The sequence below is a fragment of the Gambusia affinis genome, linkage group LG05 (assembly GCF_019740435.1).
Source record: "Gambusia affinis linkage group LG05, SWU_Gaff_1.0, whole genome shotgun sequence".
Taxonomy (NCBI): domain Eukaryota; kingdom Metazoa; phylum Chordata; class Actinopteri; order Cyprinodontiformes; family Poeciliidae; genus Gambusia; species Gambusia affinis.
In genome coordinates, this window is record NC_057872.1 from 30,001,467 (window position 1) to 30,024,941 (window position 23,475).

General features: G+C 43.6%; 2 protein-coding genes across 2 annotated transcripts; one reads left to right on the top strand and one right to left on the bottom strand.

The window, feature by feature from the left end:
* The first annotated feature begins 285 nt into the window (after positions 1-285).
* On the top strand, positions 286-11,393 carry rab11al (RAB11a, member RAS oncogene family, like). The gene is made up of 5 exons (XM_044118335.1): positions 286-661; positions 4,180-4,375; positions 4,891-5,084; positions 6,532-6,612; positions 9,952-11,393. Exons 1-5 carry the CDS (start codon positions 622-624, stop codon positions 10,089-10,091), a joined length of 651 nt encoding a protein of 216 aa, XP_043974270.1. The 5' UTR covers positions 286-621; the 3' UTR covers positions 10,092-11,393.
* Positions 11,394-11,596: 203 nt separating this feature from the next.
* On the bottom strand, positions 11,597-22,788 carry mex3a (mex-3 RNA binding family member A). The gene is made up of 2 exons (XM_044118334.1): positions 21,652-22,788; positions 11,597-19,107 (listed from the first exon to the last, which is right to left on the bottom strand). Exons 1-2 carry the CDS (start codon positions 22,079-22,081, stop codon positions 17,960-17,962), a joined length of 1,578 nt encoding a protein of 525 aa, XP_043974269.1. The 5' UTR covers positions 22,082-22,788; the 3' UTR covers positions 11,597-17,959.
* Between the last annotated feature and the right edge of the window lie 687 nt (positions 22,789-23,475).

The window sequence follows — 23,475 nt, forward strand, 5'->3', positions numbered from 1 at the left end:
TAAATAATCCAACATCTGCGTACTCTTTTTTCACTCTACTCACTTTTGATAGAAAATTATTAGCCATGACATTCATTACAACAAGAATGACATTTGAAATATTACTTTTATTACAGACGGGAGCAAGGGAGTGCTAAACAACCGAAATACTAATTTCTGTTCACTTAATGGAGTTCTAATTACTATATGATAACTTTATTTGCCATACATTACCTGTTGCTGCGCGACGTCACACAAGCTAACAACTGGCAGCTGACTCACAATCGACAGCCTAGCTGACCAATCACGTTGAAGCAAATAACAACTGTCAAATCCCCATTGACCACTAAGAGAGCGTGAGGGGCGGGGCTTAGTGTTGACGTTACGTCGCAGTGTCGGTAATGGCAAGTGTAGGAAGGAGAGGAAGACGGCCCTGAAGTTTCTTCTCTTCTGGATGTTATTGTTATTTTATTACATTTAAAACCTGCTGCTTCACTCTTTTTGTACTCTCACGGTTATTTTTCTACGTCGTTGTAGTGTGAGTGAGAACGGGGCAGGGCTAAAGTCCCGGACTATTTTGTCGGTCGCTTTCGAAGTAACTAAAATACGCCCGAAGTTTGCTCGACTTCAAGCAGAGAAACTATGACGCACAAAGAGGACGAATATGATTACCTTTTTAAAGGTGAGTGGTCGTTTCTTCGCTTTTAGCTGGCTGGCTGAATGTCAGTTTCACCTGTGTCATTTGATACCACCGCGGGGATGTCGGTGTCGTAAACCGGAGAACTTAACAGCCAGCCGTAGAGACTGGGACACCTGTTTAAGCCTCAACTCTTTTCAGTTTACGTCATTAAATAAAATCAGAGGGTTTGTAAGGCAGATTATAGGACTCTAATGTGTCACTTTAGGCATCATTTGCTTGCTTCAGAGTTCATCAGCTTCCAGGGCGATGACGCAATCACCTGGGGATGCGGTGTTGGTCAATGAGGGGTCACAGTCAGATGACCCCTAACTTCTGACAGAGAGGGTCAAGTTTGCTGTGTAGTAAAAGTTTAAACGTTGTACCATCTGACTTTAAAAAGTAAAAACAAAAAAACATCCTGTTGGCTTGATTTTGCTGAATTTCTGGATGAATGGATTGATTGATAGTTGAGACAAACTCACATACATCTTTCTCAAACAAACATATACTAATTTTATTTTACAATAACCTTTTTACCTCAGGAGTGCAATCCTTTAAAACTTAAACTAATACAAAAATACAGCTTTGATTTGATTTGAATAGGTAATGATTAAAGGATTGCTTTGAATTCCAATACTTTATTTTAAATGTTTATTGCATTTATCACACTATTTCATAGTATAATAATGGCTTTAAAGAATAACAAAGGTAAATATATATATATATATATATTTATATATTTTTTTTTTTTTTTGTTTCTGGTGGTTTTAATTTGTCATGTTTAAGCAATAATCTACCAGGTAATTCAGCCTAATCTGCTGAGTCGTTGCTTCACCTGATGTGAGGGCGCAGTACCAGGGGAGGGGCCGCCATTGTTGCAGCCATGGTAGAAGCAGTTACAGCTCCTCAGAGCCACTTGGAGGTGATTTGCTTGCAGCCTTTTGCCAAAATTTTGAGCAGGTCGTCAAACTGGAAATACCTGCATGCAGGGTGAGTGTCCACAGAGACGCTGCGCCTCGGAGCAGGGAAGCGATTCAATCCGGTTTTCATGTGACCAAACTAATCTGGATCTCTCCCTGCGGTGCAGGGATCCTGATAACCAAATGGCTGCGGTTCACAGTTTTGCTTGAATCTAGAAAGCGCTCACATTGTTGCCCTTTGTTCTCCTTTTGTGAGTCAAGCAGGGTGAGCTCTTACTGAGTCACTAAGGCATCTCGGATCCTAGCTGTCCTGCTCAACCTCTTTTACTGCTTTTCAGAAGCTGGAGAATATAAACTTCTGCTCTTAAATCGAACATGTAATGACTATCCTTCTTTCTTTTCATTTTTCTGCTATCAGGGGATTTCAGACGGTCCATTAATCTCAGCGAGCAGACAGACTCGCTTTCATTCAGCCAGGCTGCAGAATTGAATTAACTGACGAAGGCCTGTCATGTCTTTCAGCTTAAAAAAAGTCTAACTCAACAATAGGTGTGTGGCTGGGTGTGTAACGGAGCAATGACTCTACCAGTCTGGTGGCATTGGACCGAGTTGTGTAATGATTTTTCTCTCCCACCCACAGTCCTTTGTGTGAGATGAAACAGAACATGATGGTTTTACTGTCATCATATGACTCCCACATAAACTAAACTAAAGTTGCTCAGTAACGAACAAGCAGCTCCACTCAGACTGAAGCAGAAACATGGCGTTCGGTTGGTTCAACGTTCCCAAACCAACTTCCTGTTTCCCAACTGCAGGGCAGTGGGTCCTCCGACACACTGACTCACCTTACTGCTGTGGAAATAGCTGTCTTTAATATTGCCTGCAGGATTTCCCACAGTGTATTATAAGCCTGGCGGGCCACCAGGCTTTGCTTTTCCCCCCCAGGCTGAGAATAGTTTATTTATAATAGGTTTTTTTTTTATTATTATTATCTGCATAAGCACTTCCTGTCTTTACCGGTCTACACACTGACAACTGAAGCGAAGTCACTACAGTGGCGGTTGTGTCTCATTATCATCAGGAAAACCAATGAGTTAAAAATAATAAAATGTTTTTCCATTTCTTCTCTGTGAGGCGAGTCAGAGTTGATGTGTTTTTAATGACTCCTCACAGCAACAGGAGGAGACGAAACAAAACTGGCTCCATGATTCATTATTTAATTGGACAATATTTACCAATATGCTAAAGATTCTCCATATCTGTTTTAGCATTTTAATTCTCTTCTGGTTTCCTTCATTCTTCTGTTTATTACAGAGTAACTGTTTATAATAAACTGTGAAAACTAATCCCAGTTCACTCCATTTATTAGTAAATCTTTTGCTATCATTATTATTTTAATTCAACCCAGAATGTTTATTAAACATATTCATGCTATAAATCTATTAACTAACTGCTAAAATACATAAATTTAAAAGCACCATCTTTGAGTCACAAGGCTCAAATAAAGAAATATGGATTTAAATGTTTTTATTGTGTAGATTTTATATTTATGACAATCCAGATTCAGAGATGGCATCTGTTTCAATTCAAGCCTTATGAACCAATAAAACATTTATGAATAATAATAGTTTTTAGAAGTTGTCATAATTTAAACACTGAATTTACATAAATTATCAGGACTTCATGGATTAAAAATGAGACTTTCTTAGCCAGCGATATTTTAATGATGTTGCATAAATTTTCATTACCGTTATAAATTGTAATGTGATGGAAAATGGACACAAACATCTAATGAGAAAAGCACAAATTTATTATTTCATTGACATTTTGTTTCTAAATTAAATTATTTACATATTGTTTTAACTCTATGCATAAGTATATTTTCACCTTTGTCATTTATAATTATGTGTATTTTTGCATTGCATCTCTGTATAAAATTTAAATGTTTTAATTCTGGTGATTAATCCAGAATTGATCATTTATCAGAATGATTCCTTCGTGTAATAATTAGGTGTTTTCAGGTCAGATGTGAATCACATGTGAATCATGTGAATCACGTTGCACATCAGAACAACATTAGATCATGAAGCGTTAGAAAAGGTTGACGATTATTTATATGAAACATTCTGTTTCTTCCTGCTCCTGTTCTTCTGCAGTTGTTTATCTTTAATTTAAATAAATTTGTGTGAGTCTCTGGGTTCAATCCCAGGATTCAACTCTAAAAAGATTAAATTTACTTTTTCTTTAAAGGTTCTGTTTTAGATTTTTAAATTGTGATAAATTAATACATAAAGGTATAATTATTTTTTCCCTATCGCTGAGCCCATTTATGCTCTACCTCTAGTCCATCATGTTGTAGCATAATAATCACCAACAGCAGCAATTTAACGTTCATAACCTTGTTTTATTGTTTCCAGGGTTGCCAGACGTGGTCACATGATCAGTTTCATCCTTGTTGTTATGGAAAGTAGTTTCCTCCTGAGTTTCTCTCCCTCTGAATCTGGTTGTTAGTTTTGTGGTTTTGCTTTTTTACCTGCAGCATCCATGAAGCGGATCATAAATAATGAACACCGCCTGCCAACGCTTCTGTTTTCCCTGCAGTGGTGCTGATCGGCGATTCAGGCGTAGGAAAGAGTAACCTGCTGTCCCGCTTCACCCGCAACGAGTTCAACCTGGAGAGCAAGAGCACCATCGGGGTGGAGTTCGCCACGCGCAGCATCCAGGTGGAGGGGAAGACCGTCAAGGCCCAGATCTGGGACACGGCTGGACAGGAGCGCTACAGAGCCATCACTTCTGCGTGAGTTCCCTCATCCAGTCCGCTCTGCTCTCTGCAGACTTCATTCTGTCTCTGACATCCAAACAGACACAGAACTGCATGCAACAGGATGTCAGAAGACGGATGGTGCTGCATTGTGTTTGTGTGAAACAGCAAAAGAAAGATGTTTCCACGAAGTAGGTAGGAAAAAATAGAGTACACTTCAAAAACCTAAGAAAATTTGGAATTAGTCTCTGGAAATAACTTTCAAATTTCTGAGAAATTTGCCAGAAAAAAACTCAGAAATTTTGAGATTAACATCAAGAGAAAAAGGAGGAGTAAAAAATCTCAAATTTCCTAGAATTCTGATATTAATCACAGTATTTTTTTAGAAAAAAATCTTGAACATTTCTGAGTTTGAAAAGTCAAAGATCTGCTAGAAAAACCTCAGAAAGTCCGACTATAATACACAATAAATGTCATGAATTGTCACAGGTAAACATGAAATCAAAGCGGCGTCACAGGAAGTGACGGTGCATGTGACCCTCTGACCCCAGGTACTACCGCGGCGCCGTGGGAGCGCTCCTGGTCTACGACATCGCCAAGCACCTGACGTACGAAAACGCGGAGCGCTGGCTGAAGGAGCTGCAGGACCACGCAGACAGCAACATCGTCATCATGTTGGTGGGCAACAAGAGCGACCTGCGCCACCTGAGGGCGGTGCCCACCGACGAGGCCAGAGGCTTCGCAGGTTCGCCGCCTCATCAACCTTTTAGTGGCTCCTCGTTAGCTTAGCCTGATAAGAAGCTCATTAAAACCCGATTAGACTTTATTCTGTCAGCTCATTAGGCTCTGTCACTGATACTGAGAATCATAGATGTTCAACACTTTGACCTGGTTCTGTTTGGGCCTCGTCTTCCCTGAGAACAGCAGGCTGCCTCATATTTAGAGTTATTTTGAGGAATCAAACTATTCTCACTTCAAAAGCATCAAAGTAAAACATGTTTCACCAGATTATTGGTGTAACTTGTACAAATCTGTTCTTTTTTAGCTCGTCTGGGTTCTTTGCTGATAAAAGACTCGGCAGAGCTGAATGCCAGAAAGTTAAAGGCACAAATCCTGTTGAATCAGAGCAGCATAGAGAGAATCCTTGAGGATAAAAGAAGCCGTCTCTGAGTCAGACATGGCTGTTTGTGGAAATGTTTGTTTTTTCTTTATTCCACTGACCTAATTTAGGTCTTGTTTACATAATGATCCCAACCTGGAAGCATCAATGCAAAGCAGAGCTGCCAGTTGGCAGAAACAAACCTCCTGCTTCGTTCTGTCTGATTTTATTCAGATTATTTAAAATAAAAGGAGGAGTATCTTGATTTTTACCATCCAATCATTAACCGCTCCAAAGATGTTTAACTTGTACAGATTTTCTCACATTAATGTTTCAGTTTTCAATTCTCCTCCGTCTACACTGGCATTTTGTTAAATCTTTTGTTGGGTGGTGATGCTGTGGGCAGGAAGGATCTCCAGTAGCAGTCAGCCTCGCAACAAATCTGAAGAGGCCTCTGACTGAAGACTGTTGCTGTGTGACAGTCTGACTGCATATTAACAGCTCAGTATCCGTCCTGGATGACTCATCAGTTGTTGGCCAGCACTGCTAATCCACCTCATTTGCTTTTGCCACTCCTCTTTAAATCTCTGTCTGGCCATTTGGTTAGGAAGATGTTGGAGTACGGGATACAATTCCTGCCTGAAATGACGGAGGAGATGCTTTGAACATCCTCCTTTTCTCTCTGGGATTTTAGGGTCAAAGGTCAGGTATTATTTCAGCTAAAAAAAAGAAGGGATTATGACATTAACTAATAATCTTTAAGCTTATAAAATAAAAATGACATGAACCCAAACAGTTACAGAATGTATCACTTTGTTGGTGAGAAGTATGAGACGCCCAGTAGAGATGTTCAAAAAGCCTTAACAATTATTGAATTGCTGAATTTAAAACGTAGAAACAAATCCAGCCTTTTTATTCGAATTTATTCAGCGGGAAAAATGTCATGTTCATAAAGGAAAACAAAATTTTTGCATGCCACGCTTGTTTTCAGGAGAACAAGATGGTTTCCTGTGGGGACAGTAAATCAGAATCTGTGAGGAAATTTAAAATGAATATCAATGTGTGTGTAACGTTCTGTGTTTGTGTTCTCCAGAGAAGAACGGCTTGTCTTTCCTGGAGACGTCTGCGTTAGACTCCTCCAACGTTGAGTTGGCTTTTCAGACAATTCTCACAGGTGAGTTCTGCTTCCTGCTCTAAAATTAAACCAGATTTTAACAGTAAAAAACATTCAACATTAAAGGAATCGCCAGAACTTTTCCATGTGTTCATTAAGCGACAGTGAAACATCTCTTAAGCAGTTGCATTTATGTAGTTTCTCACTTCAGCCACTAGATGGCAGCAAATTCCACTGAATCAAGTCTTGGCCTCCATCCTTCATGTGCATCCTGTTGCAAAACCTCCTGAATCTTCCTTTAATTTAAAAAAAAAATGGTAATCTGTGCAGCCAATCAGAGGCTAAATAAAGATCCGTCCATGTTTTCTGATGTAAGCATCTCTGAGCAGACTCCTCAGGAGGTTCAAGGCCACACTGGTGACTTCATAACAACCTCTGAGTGGCCAGAAGGGGAATCCATCCTGAATCAGTCTGCATGTGGCACCTGCTGTTTGTATGCTGCTTCAGCTCCATGTTGGATCCAGCAGTGACTCCGCTTCAGGCCACACCACAGACATATCGCTTATTTCTAACTCTCAAAAAAAAGTTCAAACCAACATCGAGTTAGCGCTGCTAATTAGCCCATTAAGGCAGGAAAAGCAGTGCATTCACAAGTCAGAATGCGCAGAACTGCCATGGCTCATGTAGCGATGTGGAGAGGGTCGTCCTGGTGGCTTATTGTCCGTACCGTCATGCTGCGATGAGTCATGCTTCTCACAGTTTCCTCGCTTCACACCGGACTTTATTTCAGGACAACTTTGGAGAAGTGTCTGAATGCAGCAGTGAGTCGGTGATGATTTCAGATTCCTGTTGAGTCAACAAATGAATCTTAGTTCAACTAAACGATGTAAATATGTTAGTTTGATCTGCACAGCCCTGCAGAAGGATTCAAACCCACTAAACATGGATAAACCTGTTCAGGTTTATACTTGTCACAATAACACGTTTTCTGGATGATACATTTTCCCAGAAATGTATCATCCAGAAATTGTTGCGATAAATGATGATGTCGTTGTTTTGACACCATTTTCAAGTAATATAATGGTAACAATAATAATGCAATAAACATTCTCAAAGATCAATAAAATTTAAATTCATTTAACACTGGAGATGGAAAACATTTCAAATCTTAAAAATAAATAAAATTACAGAAACAACGAATAAAATAAATTATTTAGTCTCTGTAAACAAAATAGTCTTTCAGAAAAAAGGTTGTTTGAGACTGAAGACTTTATCACCCAGTTATTGATTTTTTATTGATTATTAAGTTTGTTCTAATTTGTCATGACATGAATTGATTTATTGCTTGGTAACAGGCCTACCTGTCAAAATAACAAATTTTGCTGGGCAATACACAGAAATTATTGTGATAAATGCAATAATAATAACAATGAATGCATTAATAAATGCAATAGTTTTGAGACCATTGTTGACTAATAGTAATTCTGTTTCCATTACAAGGTGCAGAAAACTTTGTGTAAATTTTATACTAATGTTGAAAAAGGATAATTTTGCAATAATGGTGTTTACATTAGATAATAAAAATAATTATGATCATTTGTGAATAAGTTTGTTCAAACTGTAAATCATTAGAAAACATGCCGCGTCATCATCCTCAACTACTTCCTGTCTTCTTCTTCTTCATTGTTTGCATCAGTGGCAACATCCAGTTGTTGATCATGTGACTCTTGTGATGTGAAAAATGTTTTTCTGTTGCAGTTTTGTGAAATAAATCACATCATCCGAGAGCCAATAATTAAAACAATTCTATAATGATCCATACTTCATCAATTTATATTTAAACAAAAACAGGTTTGTGCGTAACAGTCTGTAATTTAAATTACCAGTATTTGGTTAGCTTAGCCATTTGGTTTTTTCCCTAAGGAAAAAAAAAAAATCAAATACAAAGTTACAAAACAATTAAGTGGAGTAAAATCAACTTTTGAGCATTTTGAATTGATTCATAATTCCCAGGATAATAAATTATAATTAACCAGTAGCATGAAAATGGTATGATAATGAAAGTTCACATGAATCCTCTCAAGGATAAATAAACTCATTTCAAAAGAACATTTAACGCTGGAAGACATTTTAAATAAACCAAATAAATAAACCAAAAACGAATAAAATGGATTATGAAGTCTGTAAACAAACTTGCCCTTCAAAATATATTAATCTTTCGCCTCAGACATGGAAAACAGGCAAAACTCCCAGCTAGGACTTTTGTAGGAGAAAAAAGAGTGTAGACTGTTCCAACTACTGAGTAAATGATGCCGGTTTTTTAACGAGATTAAAGGGCAGCGTCTCTTCAGCAATTAAACAAACTGTCTTGGTGTGCACCATTCTGCTCTGGCCTTTTCCGTTTTAGTTTGACGATCAGACGCCCCAGTGGTTGCGTTCTGCCAGGGAGACGCTGACGGCCCATTGGTGGGAGTGTTTTACTTCTTCTGAGCTCAGAAACCAGCATTGGAGGATGTCGGCTGAAGATCCGTGTTTGTTGTATTGCCGCGTTTAGTTGCTTCTGTTTTACAACAAACGCAACATACCGGATTAATTTACCAACTTTGAGAGGAAGCAAAATGATACATGTTCTGTTAGTCTGGATGGAGAAAGTGCTGCGCAAGTTACTCAGCAGGTTGTTGCTAGGTAACCAAAGAATGAGTATGTTGCTAGGCAACCAAAGAGTTAGTTGATGCCACCAACCTGACTTACCGCTGCGTGGTTCTGTTTCAAAGTTCAGTGAATCTTGTGAATATCAGTGAATATCATTACCTTCCTAAAATGAAGTGATTTATTTATTTCTATCACATCATTTTTTTTTTTTTTGCTAAAAGATGACTTAGCCAAAAAAAGGTAAAGGTATATTGATTATTGTCATCTTACTAATATAATAGCCTAAGTCATTTTGTGAAAATGTGATTTTTTTTTTTTGGCAACAAAAAAAAACAAAAACAAAAAAAATTGCAATTTCTTTTTTGCCAAAAGATTGATTTAGGTACAAAAAATATCACTTTTGGAAAAAATGACTGGCCATTCCTTTAGGACGGTGATAATATAGCATATCAGATATTGATAATGTATCTATTGTGATATGTATTGGTGCTGATTTATTGTCCAGCCTTACATCAAAGTTTGGTGAAGAGGTTAAAGAAGTCTCCCTGTTTTTGCGTCATTTATTTAATGGCCTGCTTGGAGTTTAAATGAGGATTCTTCCACATGACGGAGCGTTGCCAGTTCAGGACGGAAGAATCCGTCTCTGCTGCCAGGAGCCTGGGAGCAACCCTCGTTGTTCAGTTTTACCGTCCTGATCCCGAAATGTCCCGCTGCCTGTCCCGTCTCACCGCCCTCTGTCCTCCGCAGCCATCTACCACATCGTGTCCCAGAGGCAGATGACGGGCCAGGGCAACTCGGACTTCTCTCCGGCCTCCAACGTGGTTCCCATCACGGTGGAGCCCACCCAGAGCTCGTCCAGTAAGGGCGCCTGCTGCCAGAACAACTGAGACCTCGCCGCTGACCTCCGCCTTCGTCTCACCGCAGCGCTGACGGGTAGAGGGACGCTTCCACTGGGTTTGTGTAGATACGAGGGGGGGAGCAGTAAATGAAGGATGGACAGGATGTGATGTGGGAGGGTTGGGATTTTCTAAGAAGCTGCATCATCACCATGGATTCAGGTTCTGATGTGAAACTGAACATGCTATCAGGCCCTTTTCTCTCCTCCTCCTTCTGCAGTTTCTCTCCTAAGAAGCCGGATTGTTCAGGCTTCCTTTCTGTTTCTCACTCCTGGGATGCTGGGCTGTAAAAATCCACTCCCAGAAGACTGAAAAGCAGCCTCCTCTCACTGCTGTTTCCCTTTGTTTTCTGGAATATTTAGAAAATTATGTCCTCCTTTATATTTATTAACACTTGTCTTGTTTGGCCAAAGGGTTTCCCACACTAACTGCTTCACAGAAAAAAGGGATTTTCTCTTCGTTTGATTGTTTTCTTTCATTAAAACAAGTCTTTCCATGAAGGAATCAGGAGTTTAGCTCCATCCTTCCCTGTCGGTGACAAGCAGCTTCGCTCTGAGTGCTTTTGATCTTTGTTTGGGCGCCTCTCCTACTCTTCACACTTTGTGCTCCGAAGATGAGTCATGCTCCCGCCAGCCTCTGCGCAGCGTCGACTCTAAATGGGATGGGGTGGCTGCGCCCGCCGCCGCCGCTGGATGGGTGAACTACAGAGCATGTCAGCTCCCATCCTGACCGTTTCACCTTTTCCCCCCTAAAGCCTGGCAGCGCGGCGGCGACGGGGGGGGAAAGATGTGGTTTAGAAACGCGGACGAGCCGCCCGCTAGCTGGACGGATGAATGAATGGATGGATTGGGTTTCAGGGGATGAGATGGTGAGGCCACTCAGCCCTGCCCTGCTCCTGTAGTCTCTGATGTGCAGTGATGGCTTGTTTTACTGTAAATGAAATCCTCTGCTGCCTGCTCACCTACTGCTCTCTGCTGTATGTAACTGGAAGAGGACTCTGGCTTCTGGGATCCCCCTGAGGTCTGCCCTCACTTTCACTCGTCTTTATTTCCTGTCCGATCGGTGGGGGTTGTGTTCGGGAGCCAGAACTGCGTTTGTTAGCGTCTGATAGTGGAATAGAGGATGGAGGGAGGGGCTTGATTTAATCCAAAGGTTAGACACACAGGGTGTTTATTTCCACACCAACACGAGTCTTAAACTGGGTGTAGGTCGACATTTTTAAGCCTTTATTCTGTTGTATGTATATTTGGACTGCACATGTATAAATAAATAAACCAGATTTGTTATAGCTCATCTTTTATGTGTCTCCAGTTTTAAAAACAACCAGCTCATTATTGACCGTCATACCCTCTAATGTCCAGTGTAATTTAAGATGTTTGCAAAGTGCTGCAGGCTGATATTTTCCCTCTGATTACTGATTATTAAATATTAATCGTCAGATCAATCCAGCCATCAGGACTCTCAGGGAAACAAACACAATCGGCTTAAACTGGAAATCATTTCCTTTTTGTTTTATTAGAAACATTTACAATACATTTTGAATCTTGAAAAAATAACAAAGAACCAGAACTAACATGGCGCAGATACAATAATAATTATAATAATCATAATAAAAATGTCTCCAAAAATGTAATTCACAAAAAACCATGTGCTATAAGAAATAAACCTGCAATATTTCCTGCCTTGTGAGGCATGGCACACTGTAACAGAGTTCAGAAACTTTTTTTTATCTTTTTTTTTTTTTTCCCCATCCATCAACGATCCGCCTCAGAGGGCCGCAGCGGCGACGCCTCCCTCACTGTTCACAGAGAAACCAGAACCGAACGCCGGCAGCTGCCGGCCCCAAACAACTAATGCACTACAACCACTATTAGACCGGTATGAAACACCTACTGTGCTGGAAAAATTGGAAACGCTACCGAAGACAAACTGTCAGACTGCATCGGCCTCTTTGGAAAAGGGCGGAGTTTCACCAGCGAGCGCCATGTCGGTCCCCAACCGTTCACACGCAGCGGGAAAACCGCGCTCTGAGTTTGGGACGCATTTTATCCGTTTCAGGCAGAAGAAGTTTCGTCTCTTGTACAAATGGAAGCTATTTCTTTGCAGCGCAACACATTTTCTAAGTGAGAGGTCAGACATTGGTGCGGGGGACTGAAATGGTCTCCGTCTGGCTCCAAACTCCCTTCGGCTTTTCTAAAGAGACTCCAACTATGAAAATCTACAGCGAAGAAACGGCGCGAACGTGCCGCCGCACCGTTTCTCCTGGCTAAGTGACCATACAATATACATGCAAACTAGTACGGTAATGAATCTGGAGTGTTTGTGTGTGAGCGTGTGTGTGTGTTTGCATCTAGTTACACAGATCTACACAGTGCGCTGGCTCCTCCTCGACTTGCACTTCACCTAATTAACGCATCAGGAAAAGTCGATCAAAAAGACGTTTTTTTTAAGCCGATCACGCTCCGTTGCCAAGGATCGATCAGACTGAGTTGTGGATGTAGGAGATGTGTGAATGAAAGTGTTTACAAGTTGTGTGTGTGTGCGTGTGTGTGCGTGTGTGTGCGTGTGTGGCCCTGCTGGGCGAGAGGGTCACAGCTGCCTCATTCACTCCAAGCATTGCAGTTTTTCTTCTTTTACATTTTGATAAGAAAAAAGCGAGTTTAGATTACAGAGGAAATGAGTAATAATGCGTTCAGTCAGTAACGTGGTGCTGGGAAGGGCGGGGTTACAGCAAGCAGCACTGCACAAAGAATGCTGATGCAAGAAAAAATAGAGTTGAGGCACAAAATCGATGCTCTGTGACTAAAATATCTCCAAATTCTAAAAATATTCTATTATTTTCTGTAGTTCTTCCGTTGTTAATGCACTGATGTTGCAGTAGTGCATGTCTGAAGTTAAAATTTCAGCTATGGAGAAACTCGTTCCCACCTCCTTCATCCCCTGTGAAGCACGTGGGCAAAGTGTCCATAACTTTCATAAATAAAACTTCTCCTTTTTAGTTATTAGTAGAAACTGACTTTCCTGTGTTTAGAAATATATTAACTTCTTGTCATTTTAATTAAAAAACAAAATGTCTTGAGGTTACTCATAAATACGTTGCTTCATTTTCCATAAATAACATCCAGATACTGACTTTTTTTCCTCTGCTTTCTATGAAATAATAACCCATGTTAGCAAAATAGATCTGAAAAACTGTAATATGTTTTTTTATTCATTTTTAAGTTACTTTCTATAAATGCATGTGGAAGAACTCAAATATAGACTACGTCGAAAACCTGTTGCAAATTCCTTCCAAAAAAACTAACTTAAAGCTCACTTGTAAATTGTGAAAAATAAAAAAGGGTGCATTCGTTTATTTTTCCCCCATTTTTTTTTTTATTTCTTTTTACATTCAAATGCATTGCTTGTTCAATGTGTGACTGACAGGTTGGTAGAATTGCTTAAGTGCATCCATTGAAAAATAAGGATTTCCTATCACTCCTTTAAAAGGGTTTCTACAGAAATGCATAAAGACCTTTTTGATATTAAGAGAAGAAAAACATCTACTTTTTACTATAATAGCAACCTTAATACGATATAGTAAATAATACTAACACAAACATAATGTATCACTGAGTTGTCCCACCCTCTGCTGCTCCGCAGGAAGTCCTTTCTCCAGGTGAGCTGGACAAATGAAACTTATATTCTTAGGAGTTAAACTATGTTTTAGTCAGTTAAACTACACAGTAAATATATGATTTTAAACTGATGTTCTCTTTAAGGTCTTAAAGCTTTTATACACTTTAGATATCAGGCTGCTGGATCCTTTTATGCGTTTCTTCTTGATAAATCTTACCTATTGTAATAGTTTTGAGTATCATGCAGGTGAACTTAAGAGAGTTAAATACAGAATATTTTTTAAAATCTGGTTTCCGTTTAATCAAAATTCCTCTTTTAGTGGCTCAAGCTCATCAGGTTGGACAGCATAACCTGATTTCTGGGCCAGAACAGTTCTGTCTGCTAGTGGTGTTTAGCTTTACTTTTGGGAGTATTTCAATCTGTAGGATCACTTCTCAGTTCAGTAAACTGTAAATAAAAAGGCAGATTATTAAACTAGATTGGTTAAAACGATGTAATAAGTTAGCTCTCTTCTGTTCTTTGGTTAAATCTGACCTTTTTCTTTCAAAGTAAAGAAAAAAATAAATCATCACGGTGCAAAATAAGGATTAAACGACAGCATCATCCTCATGCCATCAGAAGCTGTAAACCTTGCCGGACTCTTTAACAAAATAAAAGTCCTGAATATGATTGATACAAACATGATTAAAATCCCAAACTAACCCTGAAGCTGTTCTACACTTGCAGGTCACTAAAAGACAGAAATGCAGCGGGATTATGCTAATAACGAAGGTCAGTTTCTAAACAGAACATTATTCAAAGAGCTGACTCCCAGTATCCTCCTATTATTGCTTTCCTGATAAATAAAAACTGATTTCTCCTATAGGGGCTAAAAGTTCTTAAATATTTGCCTATTTAATTAAGACTGGATACATCAGTGGCTTCATAAAATTCATTCTTACTGTTTATAGTAGTGTCTGCTTATCTATATTTGGATGACATACTTAGTAAATAATATTTCTTACATGTATGGATCTATCTAATATACTAATATAGTCAAAAGGGTGACGGGGCGCATATATAAACATTTTATCTCCTAGTTTGTTTTTTTTTAATTCATTCTAAAACATCGACGATGACACTTTGAGATTGTTAAAAAATAATGAAAAACTCACTTTAGGCGGGCCTGCGTCTGGCTCTTCCTAGCTGATACACACACCATATTTACAACACGGTGCCTCCACACCAAGAACACTCCTAAACTTACAGCGTCTAAACCGGGAGAACCTCCAATAAGACATCTTTCTTAAACCAGTGCAAAACTGAAAAGAGGGGAAAATGATGAGAACTCCCAAACTGTCACTACTGAGCACAAGAATCACCAAACCACACAAGAAAAAAAATGATAGGGAATCCTTATGTGCGTGTCTTTCAGATTGTGAGATAGATTTCACCATCAGCGGTCGGTTTGGTATTAATCAGATGCGCGTGTTTTATAATAAGGTGCTTTATTCTTTTTTTTTTTTCTTTAAGTCATGTGTTTTTAAAGAGCCTAATGTCCAGAATCCCCCCTAATCCCCACCCGAGCGGTTTGATTCACATTCTTCTTTTCCAAAAATAACTTCTTTACAAAGTTGGTTATTGGGGAGTGGTACTGTATCAAAAGGCCAAAGTTGCTACCTTGTCAGCCAAAGCAATGGCAATATTCCATAAAAAACATTAAGGCAGAAATAAAACAAACCAAAAAATACTAAGTTCCAAGAGCGGGGGTCGTCCCCGCCTCGTTGTGACGCTGAAAGCTTCGGCCAGACCTCTGTGTGATTCCTCCTTCCCTAAAACTTCGTCCTCCTCACAGATTTCTGGGAACTTTCCGTGTCAGTCCGGTGCTCTCGCTGCAATCATGCCAGCGGTCACTTCTCCTTCTTCTTCTTGTTTTTCCTTTAGAGAAGGGGGCGTTTTGGCCCTGAAGACTGCATTTGTTTTGTTAAAATGAGACCCCCATAGTATTCAGGCCTGCTGGGTCGCCGGTGCCGGCCCACATGACAGCAGCTCAGCACTCGCTCAAAGACCTGATGATCAGTAGAGCTGCTCGGTCTGCAGGGCTTTTTCTTTTTCCTCCTTTTTTTTTTCTTTTTTTTTTTGTCTTGAAGTATACTCCTCCTTTGCTCCCTCCCATCATTCAACAGCTTTAATCCCCCCAGCCCCCGATCCATTGCTCTAGCCCTCTGAAATCCCCAGGCTGGGGCTAAGGCAGACGCAGCGGGTGTGTAATTTGATTCAGCATGAGTGCTGGTTAAATGGGGCGTTTCCTCTGCCTTCCTGTCAATTACAATAGTCTGATTTCATTGTGAAAGTAACGCGAGTTGGGGGCCGGGGCCGTTCGGGGCGAAGGGCCAGTCGTGGGATGCCCCTTACAGTAGAAACTGTCCCACAGATGGCACCCAAAGAGGGGGATTAACACGGGCCCCCTGTGATATGATCACTAAACGGTTTGCTTTTCATCAACTGGAATAAATATTCCAGGTAACTGGATTATGAAAGTCTCTCCTAAACCTCCATTTTATTTCACGGCTGCCAAATGCGGCTAGTGTCTTTCTGTGTCTGTGTGTGTTTTGGGACAAAAGAGTGCACCCCCTCTCCTTGTCCCCGTTTGGGCAAGAAAAGGAGCAGGGGGAAAAGAGGAGGGGTTTCCTATTCGCCTAGCTCCCTTCAGTGGTTCGGGGGTCCAGAGTCCCCCCACGGTCTGCACCTGGACCGACCCATTTGCCTAATTATCAATGAGCGAATCCAGGCCGTGTCCGAGCGCTCCGTGGCCCACGCCGGCCGCCACCGAAGGCGCAGACAATACGGCTCAAAAGCAAACGGTCCAACTGTAAGCCCAGCAGCACCGGTGGAGGTGGAGGGGAGGCATGAAAGCCACTCCCAAAGAAAAGAGAGAAAGAAAGGGGCTAGGCGAGACCTCCAAACTCAGGGTCGGAGCCGCAGCGCGCCGCGAAACACCTGCTCTTCTACAGCTCTGCTAATTACAGGGGGACTGAAGGCCCCTCGCAGGAGAAAGGATTACCAGGCCTGGACTCTGTGTTTTACAGTATCTGCTCCTTTAATCTGCTGCTGCTGATTCAGGAGACGATTCATTCAGCTTCCGTCCAATCTTAAGGTTCTCCGAGGACACGAGGGGGGCTCCCGCCTCGTCCTCCATTGTTAGCCGGACGCGGCCAAACGACCGCACGACACAATAAAAGCGTGGTTAAGGTGGCTTCGAGACAAGTCCTTGGGGAATATCAAAAAGAGGCCAACTGGATGGATTCCAAGGCTTTTTGGCCTCGCAAATTAAATCAACGCTTTAAGCCAACCGAGGAGCCACATGCTTTTCCAGAACCACGAGCAGCAAAGCATCACCGAGTCTTTTCAGCAAACTGCAGTGACCAAAGCGTCACCAACGGCTACCGGACGGAGAATCCCCACCTTTACAGCAACCCTCATCCTCTCTGAATAATATCCATAAAATCCAAGCAGTTTCTATAAATAATTAAAATCCTATCCTTTTTAAATCTGTTTTCTAATGAAATAAAGATTTGCTTCTTCTCTTTCTGTATAGATCACGACTGGAACGAACCCATACACGTTTATCCTTTAGCCAAAATACTTTGGACCAATTATCTGAACCCACAATCACAGTTTAACTGAAAACGTCGAGTTTAACTTCACATCTGCTGCTTTTGAATTTCTCCAGGTACGATTTTAACAATCCTGTTTTAGACCAAGATGATTGTAAGGTGCAATAAGTTCTTTTATTTATTCCTTCTAGTAACAACATTGACTTTGTAGGTCAGTCAAGTGCAGATTGGGTTCCTCAACAATCATCTGTTTCCTTCAATAAAACCCACTTTAAGATAAAGAAACAAAAATAATAATTGAAGAATAAAATGTTCACATTACTGTCTACCTCTGCCTACACTGTGATTCATGAATGAAAAACAGCAGCAGTCAAAAAACTGAAAATGCAAGGTACTATACTTCTCTTATAAACAAAACTTTTATAAAATATATATGCATATATATATAAAAAGAAAAACTTAAAAATATTTCTTATACTTTTTAGTAAAGCAAGCAGGCCTTCTAAAATATCTGCTTGATTGTTTTAAAATTTTCTGAAAAACAAAAATGTATATAATAATAATGATAATAATAGTAATCATAAGAACAGTAAATAATTATTGAAGAAACACTGAGGAAACTAAGGATAAAACGGACGTGGTTCTTTAGGAGAATATCCGGATGGCCTGAGTGACCTGGGTGTGGCACACCGGGCACTCCGGGTGGTTCAGCTCACAGATTCGGATGGCGCACTCCATGCAGAACAGGTTGTGGCCACAGGGCACCAAGGCAGCCGTCACTTTGCTCTCAAAGCAGGTCATGCAGTCCCGCACGGTGGCCGGCGGAGAGTCCGGCACCGGCAGGCGGCCCGGGAAGCCGTCCCCGGCCGAGGCGGGCTCGCTGTGGGCGCGGCGGGCCTGGGCGTGAGGCGAGCCGGATACGATGCTGGTGACTGAGTTGTTGGGGGTCCCGCCTCCGCAGGGCTCCGGTAACCCAGGAGAGAGTCTGGTCAGAGGCAGCGGGAGGCCGCCGAAGCTTTTGGAGCGCTGCTGGGTGTAAAAGGACACCTGTTTGGGGTAGTCGGGGTCGCCCCAGCCCTGTGTGCCCTCAGATCCAAAATACGAGCAAGGTTTCTCTCCGGAGCTGGAGAAGTTGCTCTTGTTGTAGATCCCCCCTCCCTCTCCTCCTCCTCCTCCGCTCCCGCCTCCAACCATGGCATCTGAGAAGTTCTGGCGGTAGCTGCTGGTGAGAGGCTTGCGCTGGCCCCCCTGCAGCCCCCACACCTGCTGTAGCCGGCTCTCCAGACCGCCGGTGCTGCCCGCCGGGCTACTTCCACCGTTCGGCCCCAGACAGTCGTTCTCGTTGTTGTGGTCGTGCAGGCCTCCTGTTCGGAAGGCGATGTGCGCCTCGATCTCCTCGCGGGCGCGCTCAGCGTTGCTCGGGGAACCCGTGATCTCGAAGACCGGGTCCCGGTCTCGGCTGGGGGTCACGATGTACGTGCAGGTCTGCTGCTGGATGCGCTTAATGGTGGAGCCCTTAGGCCCCACTACCAGCCCCACAACGCGGTATGGCACTCTCACCTGAATGGTGGTCTGACCCGGCAGAGGCGTGGGCGGGGAGCCGCTGAAGGACACCCCCAGCTTGTTGCGGGAGGCGCGGAGCATGGAGAAGTGCTCTGCAGCAGAGATGATTTCACGACGGGCCAGTGCAACATCTTCCTTCCGGCCGGTGATTAAAAACACAGGCTCCTCTCCTCGAACGGGGGTCTTGATGTAGGTGTTGGTCTTGGCTCGCAGAGCTTTTATCTTGCAACCTGAAAAGAGACATTTCAGACATTTTTAAGCAAGTCAACAAGACTTTCCTGATAATTACGTAAAAGGATAACTGGTGGAAATCCATCTAATTTAGTTGCGTTGCTCCTGTTGACTGCTTCCACTTATTAATGTTTCACCAGCAAATGATATTCAGACTAATTAGCATGATTTATGAGGTCTCCGACTCCACAGTATTGTTGCTCTGAATCACAGCTCACCAAGGAGAACATGGAGAAGAATCGATCTGCACAAACGTGGCGGATTTGGTGAACTTTACACTTTCGCTACATTGCTGACCTCTCCTTGAACCCAGAGCCGCGGCGTTTTTAGGCCATTTATATCTCCACATCTGCCTGTTTTTGATCACTGTTTATGAGTTTACCTTATTAAAGTGCTTTTAAGACAGCATCCTGATCTGAGTGAGTGCAGGGTAATGTTCTTTCATTAGATTGCCTGACCTTGTAGTAGGACAGAGCAGGATATGTATTGTTTCTGGGTGGATTGCCAGGTACACGCGAGGTCAGGAAACCACAGCAGTCCTGCGTATGTTGGCTCCTCATTAAGGTGGGCTGCTGTGTTTACTGTAACATGCTTCCAGGAGGCCGGTCCAACTCACTGGCTAACCCGGTGAAGTCATCGCTAACCGGCGAAACGTCTACTTCCCAACGCCGCCACACAGACCCACTTTGCTCAGGAACACTCACTTCCCGGGAAGCGGCTGTACGGAGCGAGGGATGGTGGTGATACTCAGAGGGGTTAGAGCAGCTCGTGCCCCAATTCTGGAAATGCCCTCTAAGGCCACAGCACGGCATTAGACTAATAAACCCGCTCATGATACAGGGGCTTAAGGAACTGTTCAGTTCCCTTTCCCAAACTACATCCTAAATTTGAACAAGTACACATTATTCTCTTAATTAAAGGATTATCAATAAATAAAATAGGCAAGGATGAATTAATCAAGAGCAGAATTAAGGTCACAGGAGACAGATTCACAGTCTTGCTGCTAAACTGTAGTGAACGAGGTGATCCAAAACAAAGCCATGCTTCATCAGAGGAGAGGAGGCTGCAAGAGCATCGGCTCTCAGGAAAGAAAAGATAATCATCCCTTCATGACAGGAAGCTCCAGCTTTACCCAGACAGAGTAGGGGGGTGTGACCAAAGAGCCAACCAAAGCAGGCTCACCTCAGTTCCCCCCAAATCAGACATAAAACCATCCCAATCGCTGCTCCTCTCTGTCCGTTAACAGTTATCCCATTAAAATCCAAAACTAACACTTCAGAGTGAAGAGTGGGAGTCGCAGAGGGAAACGAGGGGCACTCAGCAGAACCGGATCCACAAAATATAATGCAGCGGGGGTTGGGCTCTCTGCAAAAGCAGCTCCTCTGGAACCCTGATGGTGTTACGGACGTCTGGTTGGAGGTAAAGCTGGATTTCACCGACAGAACCTCACCCACCCTGCAGTCTTTGTGCCTGCTCAGAGCCCAGCCCCCCTCTGGATCCCCCGCCTGACAGACAGCCATGTGGCTTGGAGGGTGTGCACCCAAACGGGGCTCCAAGGCACCGCCAGACCATTCAGCTTCCACTTCCTCTGCCCATCATGGCAGCACCCCCACCAATCAATACAGAAAACAGACTTCTTCAGACTTGTCTGCAGAAACTTCTGCAAAAGTACCTCTGCAACTTCTGGCTGGGTTCCCCAGATCAATGCCCCCCCTCTTCCTGTTAGATCACACCCCAGATACACACCTTTGTTTGACAGCTGTTGTCACTCATCTTCCACTCTTTGTTCAGCAGGAAAAGGAAACAGGAAAAATTAGAATCTCAATCTGCTTTGTTTTGGGATCTAAACTTTCCAACTGTCTGATGTGAAGAGCAAAGAAACAACAACAAGGTGACCACGCTTTCTTTGTCCAATTGTGTCACTGGGCCAGTGCGCAACGTAAACAACAAGCTGGAGGAGAAAATGAGGGGGTTGAAACATCCAGCACTTTTTCAGGCCAGATGACTAATATTTGGTGATGTTGTTGGGTTGAGACGAAAAGACGCCCCCCTCGTCGCCAGTTGCATGTTTTTTTTGTTGTTTTTTTTTAAACAGTCTGGCGCGTCTCAGACGACAAAGGAAGCAGCGCTCTCCTGCTCCACAGCGCGTGTCTGCGCGCTGACATTGATGGCGTGGATGTGGAATCATTCGCCCAGGAGGGAAGGGAGCTTTCTCCCACTATTTCCCACCCTCTCCACCCCCCTTCCCTCTGCGCAAATACGCTCAAAAAGAGCGAGAAATGAGCGCAAAACAGGCGAGCGGATGGTTTCTGTGGAAAGATGAGAACTTGAAACATTTGAAGCGGAAAAAGAAAAAGTGGGAGGCTGATGCCTCTGAGGAGTAGCTATAAAAAAGGAGCCCACACCACTCCCTTTTCTTTGTCAAATAACACCAGGTAACAGTTGGAGAACAACAAGCGAGCGGCTCAGGGAGGCATGCAGCCTGTTAGAGGGGAAGAAAAGCAGGAAGTTTGGAGGGAAATAACGAGCGGGCTGCGGTTTACCTTGCCTCCCCACTATCTCGGCCACATGTTCGGAGCTGGGCACCGGGACGCATTCTGTTATGTTGCAGCCTCGTCCTTTAGTCTCTGCTGAGGAGCTGTCGTACAGGGCGCACAACTTGCTCTTCCCCTGCAGGATGGCCGCGTCCCCGCCGCCCCCGACGCTGTTGGCGTGGTTGTGGTGGTGGTTGTTGTTGTTATTGTTGCTCCGGTCCTGCACTCCTGTTGTCGGGGCTCCGCCGCCGCCGTCCTCGCCTTCCCCGAGCCCCAGCAGCGACAACTGGCCGAGCGCGACCCTGAGGGCACGGGAGTCGTCCTCCTCCTCGTCGGGCGCCACGAGGAGACCTTCGCCGCCGAAGCCGGAGCCGGCCAGATCCCCGCCGTAGCCCCCATTTTTCTCCATGATCCCTGCTAGAACCAGCAGGCTAGGCATGGCTAACAAAAGAGTGTGTGAGACAAAGACAGGGGAAAGAGACTGGAGAAACAGCACCCGTGCCGCCTCCTCCTCCTCCTCCTCACCCCTCCTCCTTCCCTCTTTGCGCTAGACCCTCCCACAGACCGCCCCCCATCTCTCTCCATCCGCCAGACTCTCGGTACAGTACCGAGCTCCGGCCGTCTGCTCGGTGGATGGGGCCGGGCCGATGCGTTGCTCCACCCAGTCTGGTTTTACACCGACCCCCCCACCTCCTCTCCTCTCCTCCCTCCGTCCTCAGTGAGACAAAAAACGAGCCTCCCTCCCGCCCTCCCTCCGTACCATTCCGTCTCAGGTTCGCCAGCATGTGGCGGCCCACATCCAGCCCTTCTCCTGTGCAGGAAGGAGGAAGCGTTCAGCTCGCCTCCTGCGCCGCATGCAGGCGCAGAAACGCAGCCGCGCTGCGGAGCTGCGGCAGCGCAGCGAGCTGCATATTTATATTTTTGGTGACTTATGTAAGAAGAAGAAGCCGTCCAGGATGTAAACAGTCACTTAAAGGTTGCAAGGGCAAGCGCGCACATGGTCATCTGCTGGAGAAAAAGATGATGTCAACTCCACGACGATGATGAAGATGATGATGGTGGTGGGGTGGAAATCCGCGCACACAGAGGGAAGAGTGGGGATTTTAGGAGTGGAGGAGTTAGTGGCGTTTTTATAGAGAAAGAAAAAGCAGAATGGGGTTGGAGGGATGGGGGAGAGGGGGGTCCGCCCACCTCTGTGTGCTTTGCGGCAGGTCACCGCGCTGTCTCCGGCGCCGCTGCGCATCAGGATGTTATGTATAGGAGGCAGAGCGGGTGTCTGGGCCGGGAGGAGGTGACGGGGGGGCTGTGCATGAAGAGAAAGGGAGTTGTCAGACAGGCGTTGCAGACCTTATGCGGTGGGGGGTGGATGTGGTGGGTGGAGTGGGGCATCAGTAAAAGCCCTCGCACATTTCCCGTTTGGAAAAAAAAGGTTTTGCAGCAGCTCCGCTGAACAAAGAGCCGCGCCGCGTGTTTTTTTCCCTCCACAACATGTCCTCCTGAAGCCGCCGACCGCATGCTTTAACTGCTCCCGCTAACTGCAGCCCCGCCAATTAAAGTCATCATTAATATAAGCGCATCGGATCCCACGGAGCCACTTGAACTTGTAATTAAACCCGTAAATCTGCGGCATTTTTTTTTTTACAATGTATCAAAAGTAAATTTATCAAAAAAAATAAAATAAAATCTCCCGGTCAGATTATTGAAGTTGTAAATTGCTACCAGGCTTGATCATAAAAGCTTTGAGGAAATCACTATGCAGCGCTGAGCAACAACTGATGTCCGTCTTCAGCTTCCTGGGTGTCAGTCTGACTCCGGCCTCTCCGGCCATCTGTC